General features: G+C 42.4%; 1 protein-coding gene across 2 annotated transcripts in view; it reads right to left on the bottom strand.

Annotated features, from left to right (window-relative positions):
* ZEB1 (zinc finger E-box binding homeobox 1) overlaps window positions 1-23,811 on the bottom strand; it is a 236,990-nt gene that overhangs the window by 62,404 nt on the left and 150,775 nt on the right. For both annotated transcript variants that reach the window (XM_073629854.1, XM_073629853.1), the window contains exons 2-3: window positions 16,254-16,448; window positions 1,150-1,206 (exon numbers count right to left, since the gene is read on the bottom strand). In XM_073629854.1, coding sequence (XP_073485955.1) covers window positions 1,150-1,206; window positions 16,254-16,448 — 252 coding nt within the window. The remainder of the gene's footprint in view (window positions 1-1,149; window positions 1,207-16,253; window positions 16,449-23,811) is intronic.

Below are 23,811 nucleotides of genomic sequence, written 5' to 3'. Positions count from 1 at the left end.
TTCACTATTTGTCCCAGTGACCATGGTCACTGGGACAAAAAGTAAGGGATATTTGAAATGTTGAGTTTTTACCTGTACAGCAATTAGGGGAAAATATTCAATGGAGGAACATTCCGAGATGGCTATCTAAGAAATTTCCTCTGACTTCCTTTTGAGCCCAAAACATAGAAGTGAAGGGAAATCCCCTGAATGGGACACAGATGTCAGAAAAACCCTGATCAAAATTTTAAACCTTCTCTACTATGCAAAATAATCAAAAAAAATGTTGGCTTTAGAAATATTTTAACGCAGTGGCCTCCAAACTGTGGCCCATTGCTTACTTTTATCATGCCCTTGGGGCACTATTTCTCCCACTGATACAAGGCCCTATTCCTTCCAGTGACACCAATGATGGGACACTATTCCTGCTCTTGACACCAACAATGGGGCATTATTCTTCCCACCGATGCCAATGATGAGGCATTGTTTACTCCCATTGACACCAGGGCATTTTCTATTTACGCTGGCCACAGTCTGGCCCCCTCAAAGTCTAAAGGACAGTAAACTGGCCCTTTGTTTAGATAGTTAGGAGACCCCTGCTTTAATGTAAAATAAATAAAGAGAGAAGACTGACAATTCAGAAGGGCTGAGTTGGGATCTGAGGTAAAGACATCTTGTGGCCAGACTTGTCTATATTCCCCTCTCACACGTTCCTGGAAACAAGGCTCATTTGTAGTGGGTGCTGCAGCGACTACCAGCTGGTTACTGGAAAATCAGATAAACACACATATTCGTCTGCACACCATGGATCCCCAAATGTTGTTCAAAGATTTTTATTGCAGAGTGATCACATCACAAGACAGAGTGCAACTTTTCGAAACCTCGCAGGACCCCTTCGTCAGGTATGCGATGTCCCATGCCTGATGAAGGGGTCCTGCGAGGTTCCGAAACATTGCACTCTCTCTTGTGATGTGATCACTCTGCAATAAAAATCTTTGGACGACATTTGAGGATTCTTGGTGTTCTGGCAAATATGTGCATTTATCTTGTGGCCAGAGACTCACTAATATCAGAAACAATCCACTATCATACACCAAGAAAAGAAATCCCACTTGTGGATGAACATTCTAAAGGGTCGCACACTGAAGACAGCAACATTAAAAGTAGTACCTGTACATCCAATGTCATCAGCATCAGGCCCCAGGATTTCATTTGCGTCTGTTCCATCTGCAAAACACACACACACACACAAATCTTAGTCATTTGCATCACTTGTTTCCTATTAACACTAATAGCAAATACTGTATATGGTTAGGGGAACAGCCATATTTCTCATTATATGTGCTCTTATTTCTGCTGTCTCACTTAAAGACTACAGAGTCAGCCTGGCTAAAGACAACACACTCTCCATGGTCTCTAATGATATTCAGTGCCCATAACGCTCCAGAGACCACCATCTTAGGTAACTTGGGTACGTATTTTTTAAATTCATGGCAACAAGAGTTCTTTTTCCTTTTAAAATAACGCAATAAAAATGTGATTTGGTAAAGATGATGAGCCATATTGATTCATGCACAGGGTCAGATTTATTGATAGGTCCCATCATTTGTGAGGCATATATTAAAGCAACATTACAGGATGACCACAGTTCATGAAACAATGGTTACAATGGATCTACAGATAGAGTGCTATGAGTCCACAAACCCAGCCCCTCTAAACATATTTAGTAGCAGCTAAAAATAAAACACTTTTAAAATTAGTTTAAGTACAATCACATTTTCCATGTGATATTTGATTTAAAAATGCAGTATCAAGCCACCACCATGGGAAAATGCCTTTGCTGACATTGCTAAGCCAATAGGTTACCTAAAAAGAGAACGCTTGTGACTGCGCTGAGAATAGTCTATTGGTTGGCTTCTGCTATTCTGGCTGGGTAGAAGAGTAATTACACGAGACAGATATGGAAACTTTTACAGACTAAGGCTTGATTCACACCTATGCATTTTTAGTGCTTTTTGCATTTTGCAGATTTGCTCTACAGAACGTGTTCCATAGGAAACCATGTTAAATGGACTGTAGTGCAAATCTGCAAAATGCAAAAAGCACTAAAAATGCATAGGTGTGAATCCAGCCTTAGGCTGGGTTCACACCGGAGCGTTTCTGTTCACTGGTTCAGGTGCAAATTTTTTCCTGAATTCAGACCCAAAAACGCACAGGACTTTTGAAAACTGCACCGTGGCTGCCTCAGACATGTATAAAACGAAAAGAGAGAGGAGCGCCAATTTGGGAGCGGTATGTTGAACAGGCAGATGTAATCCCAGATGGGAGAGAGAAATAGAGAAATAAATGTCTTTAAAATTGGTAAGTAATTAAAAGGGGAATATCTAAAAGAAATATATATGTGTATATCTGAGCATATATAAAGAGCCTATCAAATGAATGTAATACAAATGTTATAGGGGCATGAACAAAGGGTAAAATAATGAGAAAGGGAAAGGGTTTAGAGATGTGGGAATAAGAAAAAATAAAGAATGTATATAAAGATGTGGAAATTAGAACAAGGAATGATAAAAGAAAAAGGGTATATATATATATATATATATATATATATATATATAGAAAGAGAGAGAGAGAGAGAGAGAGAGAGAGAGAACAATTGAAATACACATATGTATCAAACCTATATCTATGATGGTGTAATAAAACTGATAAAATAAATAGTTGATAGCGAGTCTAATGATAATGAAGAATAGAAGCAAAGATGAGGGTTATTGCTATACATAATACATATAATATGCTAAATGTCACAACCCTAAGTAATTGGTGCGACAAATAGAAACAAAAGGGGTAAAATGTACTAATTATGTTGAAAATGCGACTTCTGACACACCCATAATCCCATACAGATGATATATAATAAAATTGCGTAAATAACAACATTACCAGATAGCCCATGGTAAACAGGCAAGCTAAAACAAGGATTGGTGCAAGAAAAAACATTCTGGATATTTAGAGGATAGTATTAATTTCTAGTTCCTCTAATGATAATGGAGAATAAAAGCTAAAATGAAGGTTATTGCTATACATAATACATACAATATGCTAAATGTCACATCCCTAAGTAATTGGTGCGACAAATAAAACCAAAAAGGGTAAGGCTTCAGACATGTATGAACTGAGAGCCAGTCAAATTCACATGTTATGCGAATTCGATGAAGGTAAAAATGCATTCAATTTGCATATATGTGAACCCAGCCCTAAAGGTTCACTCTGTCAAACTTAAAAAAGGTTACCCTTAAAGCAGGCTTTGTGGTATATCTGCACAATGTCTTTCAGGCATATAAAATAATCTTCGGCCTACCCGAGGAGTGCTCATATTTAAGGTAAGGAATGTGGGGAAGTGGTGCATACTGCACTTTAGTGCTAATTAATTTTAGGGGAAACAACAGCAATCCAATATAATTTTGTAACTTGGCTAATTGTTGCTACAGTAGCAAATTGGAAAGGCAATAGGCTAGCTTAATAATAAAGGTTACAAATTGTCCACCATTTTAAAGGGAAACTGGGTGGTTCCAATTCTATTTAATTGACATCCCCCAAGTGTATCTAAACTCAAACACAAAAATGTAATATATTGCAGCTCACCAGTCCTTAGATGCAATGACTGTATTCGGGGTTTTTTTTAGGCTTTTTTCCCTTTTATTTTCACATGGTAATCCTGCAAATAAAATCTTCTGTTCCTGTGTGTCTATGGGGGCTGCCATGGTTTTAATATAGGCTGGACTTCAAACAAGTCAGTCTATGTTAATTTCTATTACATGGTGGATTAATGGGACTAGTAGTTAAAGTGAAGTTCCAGCCATTTAAAAGTCAGCAGCTACAAAAAGTGTAGCTGCTGACTTTTAATAAATGGACACTCACCTGTCCCACAGTCCAGCGATGCGGGCGCACAAAGCCTTGCTCTTTTCCACCTCCTCTCCACGGCGCCGTCATTGTAAATGTGGACGCCCGGCTGTGCAATACAGCCGCGTGCTGTGAATGGCCAGACAATCTTCTGGGACCTGTGACGTGTCCCAGAAGATTGCAGGGAGGGAGGGGGGAGAGGTGGCACCAGGGGAGGAAGTGGAAGCTGGGTGCCTGTCAAAACTGGGTACCCCCCCCTCCCCAAAAAAAATGACATGCCAAATGTGGCATGTCAGGGGGTCACCAGTACCTAAAGCGGAAGTTCAACTTTTGGGTGGAACTCCGCATTAACACAAATAATGATACATTCTTTATGCTTTCTTTTAAACTCACTGGCGTTGAGGACACTGCAATTCTGGTAAGATCAATATTTATTTTCTGTACTTGCTGAAAATGTTCAAAAGGAATGCAGCCACCACACATAAGGACTGGTAAGCTACTATTTAATGAATTTATTTTTTTCTTATTTAGATACGCTTTAAAGTGGAACTAAACTATGTATTCTATGCACAAAGGTAATAAAACCTTCTGTGTGCAGCAGCCCCCCCCCCCCGCTCCCAATACTTACCTGAGTCCCATATCTCGATCCAGTGATGTGCAAGAGAGCAGGGGATCACCCGGGTCTCTTCCTCCTCATTGCCTGAGACAGCAGCGGGAGCCATTGGCTCCCACTACTATCAATCACACCCAGTGAGTCAAAGAGGGGCCAAGCTGCGCTCCATGTGTTAATGGACACACATAGCAGCAGCTTGGGAGTGAGTCCGCTCGGGTGCCCAAGGTGCTTGCTATGGGGGAACTCAGCTTTAGGTAGTGGCCAGGAGCAGCGGCAGGGGACTTGAGAAGAGGAGGATCGGGGCTGTTCTGTGCAAAACCACTGCACAGAGCAGGTAAGTATGACACATTTGTTTTTGCTTTTAAAAAAATGAAATAATTCTGCCTTTGATATCACTTTACCTATTTTAATCCTTATGTTGTTAGCATTAATAAATAATAAAATGTGTTTGTTTTTTTTTTACATTTCTTCCTGGTTTCTGACCTAGGCTAAAATTATGCCTTACATCCCTGGGTTCTTCATGGGCATTTTTTCTTTCAATCTGGAGGAGGTGATTTCTCATCTAAGAATACCAAAAAGTTTCAGAGAAAGCATTTGATCCTCAGTGAAATCATTACTACCTGGAAAAGAATGAATCCTTGATAAGGCCATGCTTAGAAAAAGTCAGTATGGCTGATTCCTGGTAAGGGCTGAGACTTCAAACAGCTATCTCCATGGACAGGGTTGGCGTAGCTGGGAAGAGCCATATTCTTAAAACAGCAAACCTTCATTAGTGGAAACTGATGTGGATTGAACAATCAATCACTAATCGTTATAACATAGATATCAGTCGATGTTTAAGACAAGCAGGTCCCTTTTCTCAAAAGCAGAATGTGCTGTGAAGTATTTTATGTTTCATGGTGCCATCTATCTTAAAACTTCAGCACCATACCAACAAGAAAGCATGTTAGACCACATGGTGTGCACCTGGAACAATTTACTCCATGTCTGGGAACAGACTTTCTCAAGAGTCTTTGAGCAAAGGAATTTCCCTTCCTTCTTGATAAAATATGGAAATCCCCTTAAATGAGGAGAAAGACACAAAATAACTTTCCCAGGACTTCTGAGCTGAATCTTGGTGTTTTGTCTGATATATTGTTACAAATATTGGTCATTGGACATCACCAAAACGTTCATGCTTTTCCAGCTACCCTTAAATGTACTGTAAAGGCTTAGTGCGAGAAAAGCTACTTTGAAGTTGAAGTGCGGTCCAGTTTGCACAGGTTAAAAATGGATGCCATTTTAAAAGTAATCATAATAGCTAAGATGGAGATTGTAGCCATTTACAGTATGTGTTCTGTCAATTTCCCTTTAAGAAAATAATGCAGGCCAGACATTGCCTCTTGATAGAATATTTTCATGAGAACTTTTTCCTATGAGAAAATCTTGTGGTCTTATCTGTGTAGGCGAGGAGGGCAAACAGACACCTTGCACACCTGCTTTGAGCAGAGGAAGAGACTATCTAATGGCTGATCACTGCAGTGTGGTTACTGATATATATTTATTTAAGTGTGGTTTAATATCTACAGTATCTTTACAAATGAGCACATGATATTCTACCTGTACTAGTCGCACGCTTGGTAATTCAAACTATTTCTCTTAGCCTCCATGTTGATTTTTTTTTCTTGCATCCTGTAAAATGTTCTCTCCTCCAGTGTATGTCATGTGACCAGTCCTGTATGTCATGTGTGCTTTGCCATGGGAGCTGGAATGTGGAGACCATGCAATGCTAGTGCCACGGCACCAGTACTGTGACCCATAGCAGAGGACAGGCAAGTTTACCCAATTTAAACAGAAGGGTATGCTTCTGACATCTCCCTGTGATGATACCCAATGGTGGTAACAGTGTGATTTTACTAACCTAAATTTGTGGGATATGAGTGATTTAGGTACACTTCTAATTATATCAATTTTTATACTATATTGTACCAATGGTTGATAATGGTTTATGTTTTTACACAGGAGATATTTGTCTTTTATTCTGCACTCATTTACAAAAATAATTATAACATATTCAAGGAAGATATGTTGCTTATGGACACCAATATTCATGAAAGAGGTTGACAGCTCTAATGCCAAACATTTATTGACATAGTCAAATTGGAATCCTATTCAACAGTGAGTTAGGTTGGGTGATCAGTCCAATATAAGGGTTAGACCATTCAAAAATAGTATTTCAGTTAGATGTAGATTCCAGTGAGGTAAGTTGCTCTCTAGTTTTTTATATGGTGGTGGCCTATTTTTTCCCAACCCCAAGGTGGATCGTACGTTAAAATACCGCACTGCAACTGTGTGCCAAGCAATTGGGATGTTGTTAGCATCCACATTACTTCAATGGGGGTGTTCGGCAAGATGCCCAAGTTAAAATTGTCCACTGCAAAGCATTATGGTCGTGGCAACATGAGCAGATCTGAACAGCCGCCATGACATAATGTAGGTGGGCAGTCGGGGGTCTGTAAAATTATGGATCAACTGCCTATTTTTAGCATCACATCCCCAATTTCTTCCTGTGTGAACTTAGTGTTCGGATTTTGGGAATTCTAACCCACACTGGGTTATCCCATTGCCTCCTTTATTCTTCCTAATATAAAATAGATTTGAAGTGTTACTAAAAGCAAAACTTTTTTTAGTTTTGGATGGAGTGGAGAGGGATTAGAGCACCTTTAGGAGAAATTTATAGTACCTATAGGTAAGCCTTATTATAGGCTTGCCTATAGGTGCAAGTAGAAGATTGAGGTTTACAACCACGTTAAGGAGATTCACCCTCTCCGTTTGTCCTGTTTAGCATTATCATTGAAAGTGAGAAAATCCCAAATTATGGGTTGCCCCCAGTAGAGTAATAGAGGGGAACTCTTCCAATGGGTAGGCACACTAGTTCTGGTGATCTGGAGGTCGACAAGGGACTCCCTTAATTTGTAGGGAATTCTTCTCACTTCCTGTTTGGCTATGGAAAAGGAAGTTAAGAGAAATCTCTGAAATGGGACACAGATGGCGAAACAAAAATCTGACAGGGGTTATAACCCTCCCGTTCTGTATCGAAAATTAAAAAAAAAAATTTGCCTATAGTTCTACTTTAAGTTCATACAGGGAGAGTGAGGCCTATTGCAGTATAGAAGTTACAAGAGATCAGGGTCGGACTGGCCTACCGGACATCTCCCGGTAGGCTGCCTGCCCTGGGGCCGTTTGAGTTACACTGTGGCTGCAGCGCTCCCCTCCCTCTTCCCCCACTCTTCCTCTTGTCACACAGCGGGAGTCAGGAGACTGCTGTGTCTCGGAGCTGAGTGTGAAATGTTATGCCGTGCTGTGACTAAAGTCCCGCCCTCCTCCTAGACCAGCTCGTGTGATAGATGCAGTGTTCTGTCTATCACACAAGCTGGTCTAGGAGGAGAGCAGGTCTTTTTGTCACAGCATAACATTTCACACTCCATGACACAGTGGGAGATGCCCGCTGTATGTAATCCACTGACACTAACTGGTGAGGCTACATTGATTGGCACGGTAAGACTGCAATGATATGCACCGTTAGGCTGCAATGATGATGGGCACAGTAAGGCTGAGATGATTGGCACGGTAAGGCGGCAATGAAGGGCACGATGAGGCTGTGGTGATGGGCACAGTAAGGCTGCAATGATGGGCACGGTAAGGCTGTAATGATGGGCACAGTGAGGTGGCAATTATTAACACGGTGAGGCTGCAATGATGGGCACAGTAAGGCTGCAGTAATGGGCATGGTGAGGCGGCAATGATGGGCACGGTGTGGTGGCAATGATGGGCACAGTGAGGCGGAAATGATGGGCACAGTGAGGCGGCAGTGATGGGCACGGTAAGGCTGCAATGATGGGCATGGTAAGGCTGCAATGATGGGCATGGTAAGGCTGCAATGATGGGCATGGTAAGGCTGCAATGATGGGCAGAGTGAGGTGGCAATTATTAACACGGTGAGACTGCAATGATGGACACAGTAAGGCTGCAATGATGGGCACGGTGGGGCGGCAATGATGGCCACGGTGAGGCAGCAATGATGGGCACAGTGAGGCTGCAATGATGGGCATGGTGAGGCTGCAATGATTGGCACGGTGAGGTGGCAATGAAGGGCACGGTAAGGCTGCAATGATGGGCACAGTAAGGCTGCAATGATGGGCAGGGTGAGGCTGCAATGATGGGCACGGTGACGCTGCAATGATGGGCACAGTAAGGCTGCAATGATGGGCACAGTAAGGCTGCAATGATAGGCACCATTAGGCTGCAATGAGGGGCACAGTAAGGTTGCAATGATGGGCACTGTGAGGCTGCATTGATGGGCAGTGAGGCTGCATTGATGGGCAGTGAGGCTGAATTGATGGGCACAGTGAGACTACATTGATGGGTACAGTGAAGTTGCATTGAAAAGTATAGTGAGGCTGCATGGATGGGCACAGTGAGGCTGCATGGATGGGCACAGTGAGGCTGCATGGATGGGCACAGTGAGGCTGCATGGACGGGCACAGTGAGGCTGCATGGACGGGCACAGTGAGGCTGCATGGACAGGCACAGTGAGGCTGCATGGACGGGCACAGTGAGGCTCCATGGACTGGCACAGAGGCTGCATTGGCGGGCACATTGAGGCTGCATTGACAGGCACAGTGAGGCTGCATAGATGGGCACAGTGAGGCTGCATTGACAGGCACAGTGAGGCTGCATTTGATGGGCACTGGAGAGGCTGCATTGATCTCTTATATCATGTCCTCAGTCTCTTACCATCTCCTGTACCATGCCCACAGCCTCTGACCATCTCCTGTACTATGCCCGCAGCCTCTAACCATCTCTGGTATCATGTCTGCAACCTCTGACCATCTCTTGTCTTATATCCTGTCTGCAGTCTCTGAGGGAGTCTGGAGAGGATTCAAAAATCGGAGCACCGCCGGTATGGGAGTCATGGGAAAAGTCCGACATGTGTGGACCATGGATAGGAGACTATAGGAAAACCAGAGCCACCAACCTGGAGCCGTCTGACTGAGCCCTGAAAGGTACACCTGAGAGGAGGTCAGTGACAGCGCCACCAGGCCAGTCTGGGGGGGGGGGGGGTCACTGATGTAAGGGGGAAGTGAATACAATAATGTAAGGGGGCACTGATATAAAGGTTCCCCTCTATATCAGTAACCCACCCCCTCTTGTCTTAGTGTATTCTTTCTGCAAAAGGTGGTCTCTGGTCACCAGAGTCCCCCCCCCCCCCACACACACACACACATTCCCAGAGTCCCAGGTGTCCCCCTTAATGATTGCTCCACTTTTACTACTTTTAACTGAAATTTGCTGTTATATATATATCCCTAGTTCTATGTGCTCTCATATCTGTCTTATCTATATATAATACGCTATTCAAATGTGCTTTAAAATGCATGGTTTTCCCTTTTAGGAACAAGAAAATAATGACGTAATGCTGTTGGGCTGGTATAATAATGCTATGGGGCTGGTATGAAATTATTTCCAGGGCTGATTTTTATTCCCAGTCCGGCCCTGCAAGAGATGTGACTTTTTAGCTTTGGATAGAGTAGGGGATGGTTAAAACTCCACACAAGATTTCTTCTTTTTACTATTTGTTACCATTGGGGATTTTTTCGTTTGCTTTTTCCAGGACACTGTAGGAAATCACTCTATAGAAAGGGAGATCCTCTTTTAGACCACTTGCTTTGGAACACTTGTCTCCATTGGAAGAGTTCCCCTCTACTCCTGTTCCAGTGACTCAGAATTTAAGATTTTCTGTAACTTTCAATCCCAATGACAATGGTCAACAGAACAAACCGTGAGGATGATTGGGACACAGACAGTAATAATCTGACAGAGGTTTCAAGTCTTCCCTACCTAAAATGGCTTTAGATCTACTTTTACTCTTCATCTTCTACTAATATTAAAATCAACTAAACCCCTTTAAACTGGAACGTTTTTCCGAGCATAACTGAAAACGAAATAGGACACATTCCTATTCATATTCTTTGCATTATGCTGGGAAAAGCAATCAAGCACAGGCCTACACTTTGGTAGAGCTATTAGCAAGGTTCCATAGTCCCTAGTAGCAGGGTCACTTCAGCTTCCATTAAGAAGCTCATGGGTATGGCCAGACCTCAGAAGTCCCTGTACTTGTGAACTTGTATGCATTCTAGTTCCCTTTGCTACCAATACAATATACCGTCCTGTGACAGAACAGCAGGGAAAGCAATACAAACCAAGACCTGTCTTGCAGTTACAGATATGGGGAACTGTATTTTATTTTATTTTTTTTTCACAGATTGCTTTGTAGTTTTCTTATAATTTGGCCAGGGTTACATTAAGGGGCAAGTTTAAATCTAAGTACAGCACTACCTTCCTGGAGTTTGCATGTTCTCCCTGTGCCTGTGTGGGTTTTCTCCGGGCACTCTGGTTTCCTCCCACACTCCAAAGACATGCTGGTAGGTTATTGGCTCCAGTCTAAATTGGCCCTAGTATGTGTATGTATGTGAGTAAGGCTCCATTTCCACTAGTGGGACTTGTCATGTGACTCAGGACACATAAAGTCGCATGACAAGTTACAACCCATTGATTTCAATGGCATCCGTTCCCATCTATGAGACTTAAAGTTGCAGAGACTTTGAAAAGGTTCCTGCACTACTTTGATGTGACTTTTGATGCAACTTTGATCCAGAAACTGTAAAGTTGGATCAAAGTCGCACTCTAAATCGAGCGACTTTGGGGTCGCAATAGTGGAAACGTAGCCTTAGGCACCTTAGATTGTAAGCTCCTTGAGAGCAGGGACTGATCTGAATGTATAATACATATGTAAAGCACTGCGTAAATTGACAGTGCTATATAAGTACCTGTAATAAATAAATAAATATATGGCTTACTCCTGAACATGCCCAAACAGCTACATGTGTCTGCAGGAGTGTGTGGGGAGTCTTGATGCTCATTATCATATAATTTCTTTGCCATATATGTGAAAAAAACGAAGGTGCTCTTCCGAATAACCAAACCTGCCTTTCTGCAATGTGTATGTATCTGATACACTCCCAGCTGATTAAAAACAGTTTCATGATAACATTATTTGTGCATTAGATCATCACTCGATGAACGCACACAAAACCTATGTAAGAGACTTTTCTATTTGTCATTTTAGGTTTGTTGGAGAATGTACAGGGCCAGTACCTTTCTTGAAAATTTCCAAAAGAATACTACTGTATTTGCAATCTTTGGGCTTTGTGTGCACCATTTTTTTGTATTTTTGTAGAGGATACTGGCCCAATGTCTTCATTGACTATATTTTTAGTAAATACATAGGGTGTTTAAAACACACATTGGTTTTAAATACATATATATTTCTAAGCACATTAATCTTGCCATCTAGCAAATGATTTTAAATGTGACATTCAACCAAGTAAAATACAAAATAATAATGGAAAACAAATGTAAAATAAAAATAGGTTTGAAAGTGCAAAAGATACCAATGGTTAAATCTACAAAATCAGGAGAAAAAAATTAAAGCATCTGTACTGGCTATAAATACCGAATCCAATTCAGACTGTTGTTTTTCCAGTACAGATCTCTGAATAAAATCAGGATTCTGGTTCGGTATTTTTGACCACAGCATCCCCTTCCCTTCACTGTTACAAAATAGCAATGTACCTTCAGAAATGAATTGTTTAAAGTTAACGGTCTTTACAGAGAAACTTACACAGACATGTTCTAAAGAATAATTCCACCCAGTGTCAATTGCTCCATTTCTGGGTGGAGTGTGACGGGGATCAATACTCTGCTACATAGTTACATACTTAGTAAGGTTGTTATAAAGACACCAGTCCATCCAGAGTGAGTGTCTACAATTGTCCCTACCCCTGTACATTGTGTCTCATTAAGATGCTCATCTATTATATTATTATTTATTTAAGGTAACCATATAGCGCCATTAATTTACACAGCGCTCCACACTAACATTGGTCCCTACCCTCAAGGAGCCCACAATCCAAGGACCCCAACTCACATTCATATACTTGGGCCAATTTTTGAACAGAAGCCAATTAACCTACCAGCATGTCTTTGGAGTGTGGGAGGAAACCGGAGTACCTGGAGGAAACCCACGCAGGCACAGGGAGAACATGCAAACTCCAGGCAGATAGTGTCGTGGTTGGGATTCAAACCAGCAACCCTTTTTACTGCTAGGTGAGAGTGCTACCCACTACACCACTGTGCCGCCCTGCTATGTTTTCAGTCCTCAATGGTAAGCCCCATTTCATGTCAACATAGCGATGTTCAGCTTGTCTTTTCAGCCAAACTACTCTTGCTATCAGAGCGGGTCCTCCACATATTCCTATGTAAAAAAACTAGAGCAGTGGTGATCAACTCATGAGATTTAAGGGGTCTCAAATGTGGTCCCTGACATCAGTAAGGGGTTGCACCAGTTATTAAGTATATGTAATGCTACACTGGACATCATTCAGGAGATGGTCAGAGACTCTGGATGTATTAAGCCAGCCATAGACGGTTCAAATCTTGGCCAGTTCAGGAGGAACTGGCTGTGATTCAAACCATCTATGAGCAAGCTGTTTATACCTAAGTCAATCCCATCGATCATCTTGGGTACAACCAACATGTCGGATATTTAGCATACGACTATTGCCTGCAGCTATAGTCCCCAGCAGTGACCACTGTGTTCTTCTGCCAGGGACAGCTCCCCGTGCCCCCCCCCGCAGGGAGAATACAATAGCTCAGTGGGAGGGATTTCCCCATTAACCTCCCTGGCGGTATGATTATTTCGGATTTTAGGTGCTGAAAGCGGTACAATTATTTTGCATGGAAATTTGGCGTTTTATATTGTAGGTTTGTAAATCTTAACAATAACACACTTAAATCTGTCCAAACCAGAGTCTAGTAGATATCCCGGGTATGATAAAGTTTGAAACACAAAAACATAAATTATAATATAATAAATAAAAATAAATAATTAAAAAAAATTAAAAAAAATAGTAATAAAATAAATTTCCCCACAATTCACTATCGCTCAATTCTGCAAGTGTTCTAATTTACTATCGCTGTTTTCTAGCTGGTCTAAAGCCACTTTTGACGTAAAGGGACACTTTTTGGTTGCTATGGACAATCTCCAGTTTCCAGGCAGAAAGAACAGTGTATATCATGTAAAACTGCATGCAGGGCATGGGCCAGAGCACTGGGGACAAAAGGGATGTGAAATCATTTCATACAGTACTGTAATCTGTAAGATTACAGTACTGTATGTGTTATGATTTTGACATTTTTTTGAATTTGCCGCCAGGCTCCGCCCCCGTGCGTTGCGCCGCTCGCAGGGAACGGAGCCTGGCACGGAGAGGCTTCGGAGGAGGACGGAGCCCTCGGACACTGCGGGGGACATCGCAGGATCCCGGGGACAAGGTAAGTAACGCCGCCCCAGGATCCTGCAATGCGATCCCGAGTGTGGCTCGGGGTTACCGCTAATGGTACTGAATTTTAACCCCGAGTCACACTCGGGAAAACCGCCAGGGAGGCTACCACTGACTGTGTTGATAGGGGAATCAAGCGATTTTCAAAATTGCATCATCTGTGGCCTGCCTTAGTCTTCTGGAGACATGCTGCAAGAAACTGCTATGGATTACTGCTATTATAGCCCCTAACACATTCAACCTTTAGGGCTACAGGTTGGGCATCAGGGTACTTAAGGGTGCAGGTCATGGTTCACCCATATATCTGCACATCTTCTATAAAAATATCTACTTTGTAGGGCTACCATGGAAGTTCAAATATATGAAAAAGAAAAATATATATATACATATATCTTATGCAACCAACTTCTTAACAAAGATATTTTATTGCAAAAATATAAAGAAACAAAACATGAGTTAAAAACAAGGTATACCTATTAAAATCAAAATTCCACCCAAAATTACCCTTTTAGGCTTCGTGTACACTGGACGTTTGAAAACCTCTTCTAAACTATGTAACTTGACAGCTAGAAACCGACATGTCACGTTTAGGGGCGTTAATGAGCAAGCATTTTTGTGTAGAAACATTTTCAATAAGTATCATTTCTGACCATTTGCAATTGAAAAATATCGACTTTCCAGAATGTTCCTAAACTCAACTGCCTAGAAACTACTATAAACTACCCTGTGTACATGTACTGATAAGATAACATAGAGGAGAGTTCTGGGGCTGCTGAAAAAAAGACACCCAACTGTTCCTAAAGGTCCGTTTAGGCTTTATACACACGGAATGTTTTTATAACCTCTCCTGAACGATTTAACTTTACAGATAGTAATGTACGTTTAAAATGCCCGTTTTGCCACGTTTACATGCCGCGTTTGCGTTTTAAACAAAAATAGCCAAAATGAAAAATGCACAATAACACAACATATAAGTATAAACAGCAAGGCTAAAGGTGAGTTACTGTGTTTAGCCGCGTTTGGAGCTTAAAATGCCTCTAAACTCAACTTCTGAACCCATTTTTTGCGTTCCAAAAAAAGCCTCTAAACTCAACTGCCTAGAAACAACCCTGTGTACATGTACTGATAAGATAACATAGAGGAGAGTTCAGGGGCAGCTGAAAAAAATGCCCAACTGCTGCAGCAGTGTACATGAGGCCTTACAAGCTGTAGTGTACATGTGGCCTTAGTGAAAAAAAAAATATGTAATTGCATCCTAAAATATAGATGTATGTATTAACTCACTCATAACACAACATATTAAGTATAAACAGCAAGGATGTATTCCTACCACCACTATTCCTACGGCTCGGTTCACACAGGGGCAACACGATTTCAGCGCGACTTTGTACGGCGACTTCAACGCGACTTCAGCAAATTACAACGCGACTTCAAGTTGCCTCCAGGACAGGCGACTTTGGCTGTGGCCAATCACAGGATAATCAGCTCTCTGGGAGGGAGGGGTTTGCCTGGGCAAACTAAATTTTTTCCCTGCAAAGTCGCTTGACTGTAGATGGAGATCCGACTTGGAGGCGACTTCCATTGATTTCTATGGCACAGGTCGCCTACCAAGTCGGATCCAAGTAGTACAGGGAGTACGCTCTGAAGTCGGAGCGACTTCAGTAGTGTCTATTAAGACGCTCCCATTCACTGTAATGTGAATCTCTTTCTGGGGCGACTTGAGGGCTTACAAGTCGGATCCCAAGTCGTCCTAGTGTGAACCGAGCCTACATGTTCAATACTTCCTTGCTGTTTATACATATATCTACATTTTATCTTTTTTTTTTCTATCTTCATATATTTAAACTTCCATGGTAGCTCTACAAAGTAGATCATGTTATAGGAGTGGTTTCTTGGAGTAGTTGTCTGCTACAGGCTCCGGAAGTGTTATATAGTTCTTTATGCTTTATCCCTTAAGGGTGCGGGCTTTAAGGTCTGCCTACAATATTGGTTGTGATTCTCCAAATTCATTTATGAAGAACTTGCAGCCTGATGAAAAAGGAAGCTTGATTGAAGGTCTGTACTTGGTGTGTCTCAGCTAAGCTGGATGTCGGGAGGGGATTGTCCTTGCTAAGGTCCCTGACAGCAGTGAAAAGTTGGCAGGTGACCAAATGCAGCCCCAGGCCACCTAAAAACAGGACTGCTTTAATGCCTGCATGACACTCTTTATCATTTAGTCAGAATAAAGATGGATAAGGCCTTGGAGTCACAGGAACAAGCTGGACTGTAAAGACGGCCCTGTAGATTCTAAAACAAACAGGAAAAACAGTACACTGTACCTTCATCATCCCAGCAACTTTGTTTCACACTTTCGCTGCCTTCTGCTAATACTGTTTGGTCGGTTGGCAAATCATCTTCTGGCAAGTCGCCCTCGCCATCTGCTGCATCCGTAACACTCTCCTCTTCTACGATGTGCAATTTGTCTTCATCATCAGAATCAGAATTTGCGTCTAACACATTGTTGTAACTGGTAACTGTGAAAGAGAAAAGGGAAACGTTACTTAGTGCATGCGACTCATGACAAGCATGTGCTAATAGCATTTAGGGTAGAAGCATTTACTATGAGCTCATGATGTTGCAAATTAGGAAGCACCGTCAATTAGCTATTCTCTCCAGACCACATGGGGAACACTAAGCTTCTAATTAGAATATATAAATAAAAACATCACAGGCAGATAAAGTCAGCAGAGACATCATTCCACGGTGCTAACTTTTCCCTGAATATTTATTATGCAGGAAGGTGAAAGATATGAGCAAAATTAAACATTTACCTCTTCCTTATCTCTACTTACACCTTTGTGGACAGAAAATGACTGGAAATTGTAATGTTTTAGGAATGTTTTAATTCCTATTGATGTGATTTTCCATAGGTTGTGTTGAATAATTCAACAGGCATAAGTAAAGATGAACTTCGGGCACAAAAAAAAAAAAATACATACATTTAAAAACGGAGTTCCAGCCATATTTGTGTATATTAAAAGTCAGCCGCTACAAAAAGTGTAGCGGCTAACTTTTAATAAACACACGCTCACTTGTCCCATGGTCCAGATGCGGCCGCCTGAACCCTCGGTTCTCTTCCTTGTCTCTCCCCAGCACCAGAATTGCAAGTGTGGGCACCCCGGCTGTGACAGCTTGCGGTTTCACAGCCGGGTGCGCTAGTCGCGCTGCTCCTCCTCAGTGGCCGGGCAATCTTCCGGGACCTGTGAAGTGTGCCAGAAGATCACAGGGGGGAGATGAGAACTTCCGCTTGAGCCGCCTAAGCGGCCAGAGTGGAAGTGGGAGCTGGTACTTGTCAAAACTAGGTACCCGCTCCCCCCCCTAAAAAAATGACACGCCAAATGTGGCATAAGAGGGGGGTAAGGTGTGCTTAAAAAACGGAACTTCCACTTTTGGGTGGAACACCGCTTTAAATATCTTCCTCTATAGCTACAAAGGATATAAATCAACTTTATGTGTACCAAATGCCTATTCAAATCCAGATATTGCCTTGTAAGAAAAGCAGTGACATTATTACATTATTACTATGTTGTGCATAGACTATGCAGACAGCGCACTATAGAGGGGGGGACACAGGAGGCCACACCCACTACTCTGACATGGGGGTACTCTGATGTGATAGGGCACTCTCATGTGATGGGAGAACTCTAATGTGATGGGGTGGGGGTGCTTCCAGATTTTGCATAGGGTGCTGCAACTGAAAAGTTAAAGCGGAGTTCCACCCTATTTTACAACGTGTGCTTAAAGGAATGACCACCCCTCCACCACTCGTTTTTGCATAATTTTTTTTTTCTTTTTACTTATCTTATGTGAAGTACTGAGTGTACTTCCATCCTACCTGGGCCACAACCCAGGGCATCATTTTCTCCTTCACCCCACTGCCTTCTGGGACCTGTGTGTGTCCCAGAAGACGATGGGCCATTCAGAAAGCGCCACGTGACTCACGCATGAGCAGCAGGAAACCGACAGTGAAGCCTGAACGCTCCACTGACGGTTTCCCTTAGACCCCTTTCGCACTGAGGCATTTTTCAGGCGCTTTTGGGCTAAAAATAGCGCCTGTAAAGCACCTGAAAAACGGCTCCCCTGCAGTCTCAGTGTGAAAGCCCGAATGCTTTGACACTAAGGCGATGCGCTGGCAGGACATTAAAAAAACTCTTGCAAACAGCATCTTTGGGCCTGTGAAGGAGCTGTGTTTATACCGCTCCTGCCCATTGAAATGAATGGGCAGCGCCGTCGAACCGCCGGCAAAGTGCCACCATAGTGGTGCTTTGCGGGTCGTTCTATCCCTTTTTCGGCCGCTAGCGGAGGTTAAAAGCGCCCCCGCTAGTGGCCGAGAACCTTTGCAAAAACAACGGTAAAGCGCCGCTAAAAATAGCGGCGTTTTACCGTCAACGCCCGCCCGCTCTAGTGTGGAAGCATCCTTAGTTACAATGGTGGCGCCTGCACCCGAGCCGGGGGATCAACATCGCGGGCTCCCTGAACAGGTAAGTGTCCATATTAAAAGCCAGCAGCTACAGTGTTTGTAGTGGCTGACTTTAAAAAAAAAAAATTGTGGCTGGAGCACCGCTTTAAGAAATTAATAGATATAATCTGTTTAAATAAATAGATAACAATAGATATTTTAAAAATAGATCAGAACAGATAATATATATATATAGTACAATGCGATGTACTGCGAATTTGATCCATTTTTTTGTGCTGTGTGAGGTGTGAATTTGCCTTGTATTTTGAGGTGGACAGGTGCGAATTTACCGCGAATTTCAGGAGGTAGACAGTAAACAATTTGCAGAGATGTGAACTGTGTGCTGAGAGTTTACTGCAAGTTCAATTGAACCCTATGAAGATAAAATTCGCACTGCACCATAGGAATTCACATCGCACCCACAGTCGACTTGCACAGAACACTTTTTTTTATCACACCAAATTCGCAACGCATAGATGTGAACCAAAGCTATGGAATACTATGCTTTTTACGTGACCTGCGAATCTGTGTGTTCCTAAACGCATCAAACCCGCTGTAAATTCGCATCAGTGTGAACCCAGGCTCAATGGGGAGGTATGTGTTTGGTGTGTTTTTTTTTTTAACTGACCAAATATGCACAAATAATGCAGCAAGCAGAATTTTTAATGTCCGACAATAAAATTCATATTCATTTAAGTTCATGATATTATGAAAAAGTAGAATATAATACAATTATTTATAAAAGTATATCAATTTTTTACAAACCGTCAATTTCGGTTTCAGCCAAGTGCATCCTGAATTTTTGATTTTGGCACCAAAATTTTTATTTTAGAGCACAACTAGTAATTAATAGAGCTGAATACTAAACCCTTTAGCACTGTTTAAATTGACAGCATAACCAAACCCCTAAATAATTTCAGAAAACTATTTTTTCTTTTTAGTGAGCGTACCACAAGCACACAGGAGGTGCACACAATCATAAACGCCTATTGACAAAACGCATTTCTAAGGACACCACGATGAATATTTTTTAATACCGCACGCATGATTTCGAGCTTAGATATATTAGATATTTATTAACTCATTACAGTCTTATATTTTATAGTTAATAGAAAAAAAGACATGAGAAAATAAGCAACTATATAGATATGCAGGCACACAAGCAATTCCTCCAAATCAACTTTATTGTGAATCAAGTAGCTCATAAAGCAATCATCGCTTATGCGTTTCATCCTAATCGGCCTTGGTCATAGCTATGACTAAAGCCTTTTAGCCTAAAACCTGTAATCGGTGATTACTTTGTGAGCCACTTGGATCTTCAATAATTGTTTATTTTGATGGGATTAAAGGGGTTGAAAACCCTTGTGTTTTTTCACCTTAATGCATCCTATGCATTAAGGTGAAAGAACACCTGGCAGTGACCAGCCCCACCGTTTTACTTAGCTGAGCCCTGGAACTTGACCCAGCGGGGACGCGCTGTCCCTCCGCCCGGGGTTCTCGGCTCTTGATTGGATGGATTGATAGCAGCGCAGCCATTGGCTCCCGCTGCTGTCAATCAAATCCAATGGCGTAGGGCGACGGGGCCGAGTCATGCATTCGGCGGCTATGGATGGCGAATGCAGGACTCGGGAGCGCGCCCACAAAGTAACCCCCCAGGAGAGCGCTTCTCCTAAGGGGTCATCTGATGCGGGGAGGAGCCTCAAGAGCCACCGAGGGACCCCAGAAGAGCAGGTTCGGGGCCACTCTGTGCAAAACGAGCTGCACAGTGGAGGTAAGTATGACATGTTTGTTATTTTTTTTTTTTTAAAATAATCAAAGCTTTGCGATCACTTTAATTTGTGCTGGCATCACTATAGTGTTGCTGTTTAACAAGCCCACCTTTGTTAGTTAAAGAGGCAACTGGCAATGGACATGGAATGGTGGTGGGTGGATGGGGCTTAGCTCTATGGGCCAGCACTTGGCATCAAATTTGGTGAAATTAAGGAATATTCCTGACCAGATGAGTTACCATTCTTTATTTCAAGATGACCGACTAACTCTGCAGACCCTTCCTGCTTGTGTGTCACCTGTATGGTATGCAGGGAATAAGGCAGAGCTTTAAAACATATTTTTCGGAATAAATAGTTTTACCAATGGAAAAATAAAGTGCCAAAGAGACACTAAGCCAATTTTTTCACTTCTTCCTCTTTTACTAGAGCCAGGTGAATGAATCACTGAGACCTTTAAAGCATAATTCCAATGGACTAGAATTAGAGCAAGCACTGATCATTCTTCTCTGGTACAGAGAGCCATGCCTAGAGTTCAGGATATAATTCCTCCCTTGGTCGGTGTGTTGGCCATGACGCAGTTCAGCATCGAGCTGTAAGAGGAGCAGGAGAATAATGGCTGTGAACGTACACCCAGCCAGACCTGCCAATAAAACACACTGCAGCAGGTCAAGATATCCTCGGGCAAGAGCAACAAGTGCTGATTTATGCCCCGTACAAACGATCCGAAAATCAGACGACAGATCGTCCGACTTTTTTCGCTTACTAGTCGCAGGTAGATATTTCATAGGTTAATAAAGTCACAAAAGTTCTCGTATGACAGAAAAAAAAAATCGGAAGTGATGTCGTGTGTTGTAATGTATTTGTATTGTATTTTCGGAGGACAACTGTACTGACTAAACGAAAATTGTACAATCTGGTATTGTACAAGGAAAGTTTTCGTGCTTGTCCGATCGAATAATATTGACGATAATACTGACGATCTGATTATCGTACAATCGCATCGAAAGCAGTATCTTTCGTCCGATTTTCGGATTGTGTGTATGGGCCATAAGGCGCAGCTCCAGGCAGATTTACAAAAGATACAAATTAACAAAGCTCCGTATTTCTTAATGCAATTGTGTTTTTTTCTTCAATGCAAGCAGTGTAAGTACCTGAATATGATTTGGTATCAGCCTCTTCCAAACCCCTGTAGAGCAGAGCTCAGTGTGGGGGAGAGAGAAGCAGTAAATAGCATAGCATGCTGATAGTAAGAGAATGCAGAGTGACAGTGTGCCATTTTCCTTTCATCGTCCAGTCACAGATTGGGGGTGGGGAGAAGACTTGTAAATTAACGGCAGCAGAGAAAAAAATAGGTTTTCTGTCCTGCCAACAGGCTGTACTGTGTAGCAAAGCTGTGTAAATCTCAGGACTGGATGGACAGAAATACAAATTATTTGGCAGTTGAAACAGCTTCCATTTATCCATTTCATCTGTGTTTTATCCATTTGCATGGAACTCAGCTTTAAAGTAATTGTAAAGTCTCAAGGTTTTTTTTGTTAAAATAACAAATAAGTCATACTTGCTTGCTCTGTACAATGGTTTAGCAAGTAGCAGCCCCAATCCTGCTCTTCTCAGGTCTCCCGACGGTGCTCCTGGATCCCCCCCTCGCTGAGTGCCCCCATAGCAAGTCACTTGCTATAGGAGCACTCATGCATGCTCACTGCTGAGCCCCGCTGTGTATCCATTACACATCGACCCCCCCCCCCCCCCCCGCTTCCTTGTCACTGGCTGTGATTGACAGCAGTAGGAGCCAACAGCTCCTGCTACTGTATCTGAACCAACGAGGAGGGAGAGAGCCAAGAGGGCCTCAGCTTTTATGAACATCGCTGGATTCTGGATTGGAAGTGCAGTCGCTTTAAATCTGAGTGGTAGATCTGAAATAAGGGGAAGCTCTGCTGATTTTATTATCCAAATATGTGCAAGCTAAAATGCTGTTTTTTATTTTCCTTGCATGTCCCCCTCAGATTTACAGCGACTGCACTTCCAAGTGCACTTTCAGTGCAATTTCAAGTGCACTTTGCACTTGTAGTTTGCACTTGTAGTGCAAAGTGGATTTGCCTTTCGTAAATAACCCCCAATATTAATATGGCATCATTTATATTAGGTTTTTAATATCAGCAGATTTTCAATGAATAGTTGCTGTCACACACCTTTCAAATGAAATGTTAGCTGTAAAACTGTCAACAGCATAACTTACTGCACTAAAATGATGTGACCATTAAGAGGCAATCATGAGTTTAGATGCAGGGTCGTAAGATCCATATTAGTGTCCTGTGCCAGTAAATTAGACCAACCAACCTTGGCTAGCAACAGCCTGACAGAGAGGCATTTTCAGGAGACAGCAAAAATGGCAACCTTCATCTGCATGGTAACGTGGTGCACTGCAACATTTGACGTGAGTTGTGGTGTGCTGTACAGGGGGTCCCTGACTTACGAACATCCGACTTACGAACGACCCCTACTTACGAACGGGGCCCGAGTGACGTCACCGCGGCCTTGTCCGGCCTAGTGAAGCCTCTAGGATCCCCGGTCTTTCCTACAAGCGCTGCCCCGCGGAGGTGCACCACGGCCGGCCTGCCTGGACACACCATCTATCCATCTCCCTGCTGTGCCATCAGGTGAGCAGTCCGGCAGTACTGTAATATGCTTAATATATGCACAATATGCAGTGTACTGTACCTGTTCCTCCTGTCCCTGCCCCCATGTAGAGTGAGAGGGGAGAGCTGTGCTCCTCCCCTCTCAGCTATGACAGAAAATCTAGCAGTGCTAGGAGGTGACAGGGTCAATAAAGGGAACCTGTCACCTCCAATTGCTATCACACAGGGAATTGTTTTCTCCTGTGTGATAGCAATAAAGTTAAGTGAAAAAAAATTGATAAAAAAATAAAATTAAAAAAAATAAGAAATACAGTATTAAATTAAATTTAAAAAAAATAACAAAGTAATTAAAAAAAGTAAAGAATAATTAAAATAAAAAAAATTATACTGTCTGTATCCTCATTAGATGGATTTAATCTCACTTCCTGACTCTGAGACTGGATTTGCACTTAAAAAAGGTACTGTTCCGACTTACAAACAAATTCGACTTAAGAACAAACCTACAGTCCCTATCTCGTTCGTAACCCGGGGACCCCCTGTAATAGAGACACCTTGCCCCTGCTTTAACAGTGTGTTGGGGCGCCATTCAAAATAAATTAATATTTATTCTGAACGTGCAGTGAAGATGACAAAAGGCGGCACAGTGGTAAAGTGGGCAGCACTCTCGCCCAGCAGTAAAAAGGGTCGCTGGTTCGAATCCCAACCACAACACTACCTGCCTGGAGTTTGCATGTTCTCCCTGTGCCTGTGTGGGTTTCCTCTGGGTACCGTTTCCTCCCACACTCCAAAGACATGCTGGTAGGTTAATTGTGATTCTGTCTAAATTGGCCCTAGTATATAAATGTGAGTTAGGGACCTTAGATTGCAAGCTCCTTGAGGGAAGGGACCGATGTGAATGTACAATGTATATGTAAAGTGCTGCATAAATTGATGGCGCTATATAAGTACCTGAAATAATAATAATAAAACGCAA

Source organism: Aquarana catesbeiana, linkage group LG05 (genome assembly GCF_042186555.1).
Source record: "Aquarana catesbeiana isolate 2022-GZ linkage group LG05, ASM4218655v1, whole genome shotgun sequence".
NCBI lineage: Eukaryota > Metazoa > Chordata > Amphibia > Anura > Ranidae > Aquarana > Aquarana catesbeiana.
Note: the sequence above shows the minus strand (reverse complement) of the source record. Positions and strands in the feature narration are given on the sequence as shown.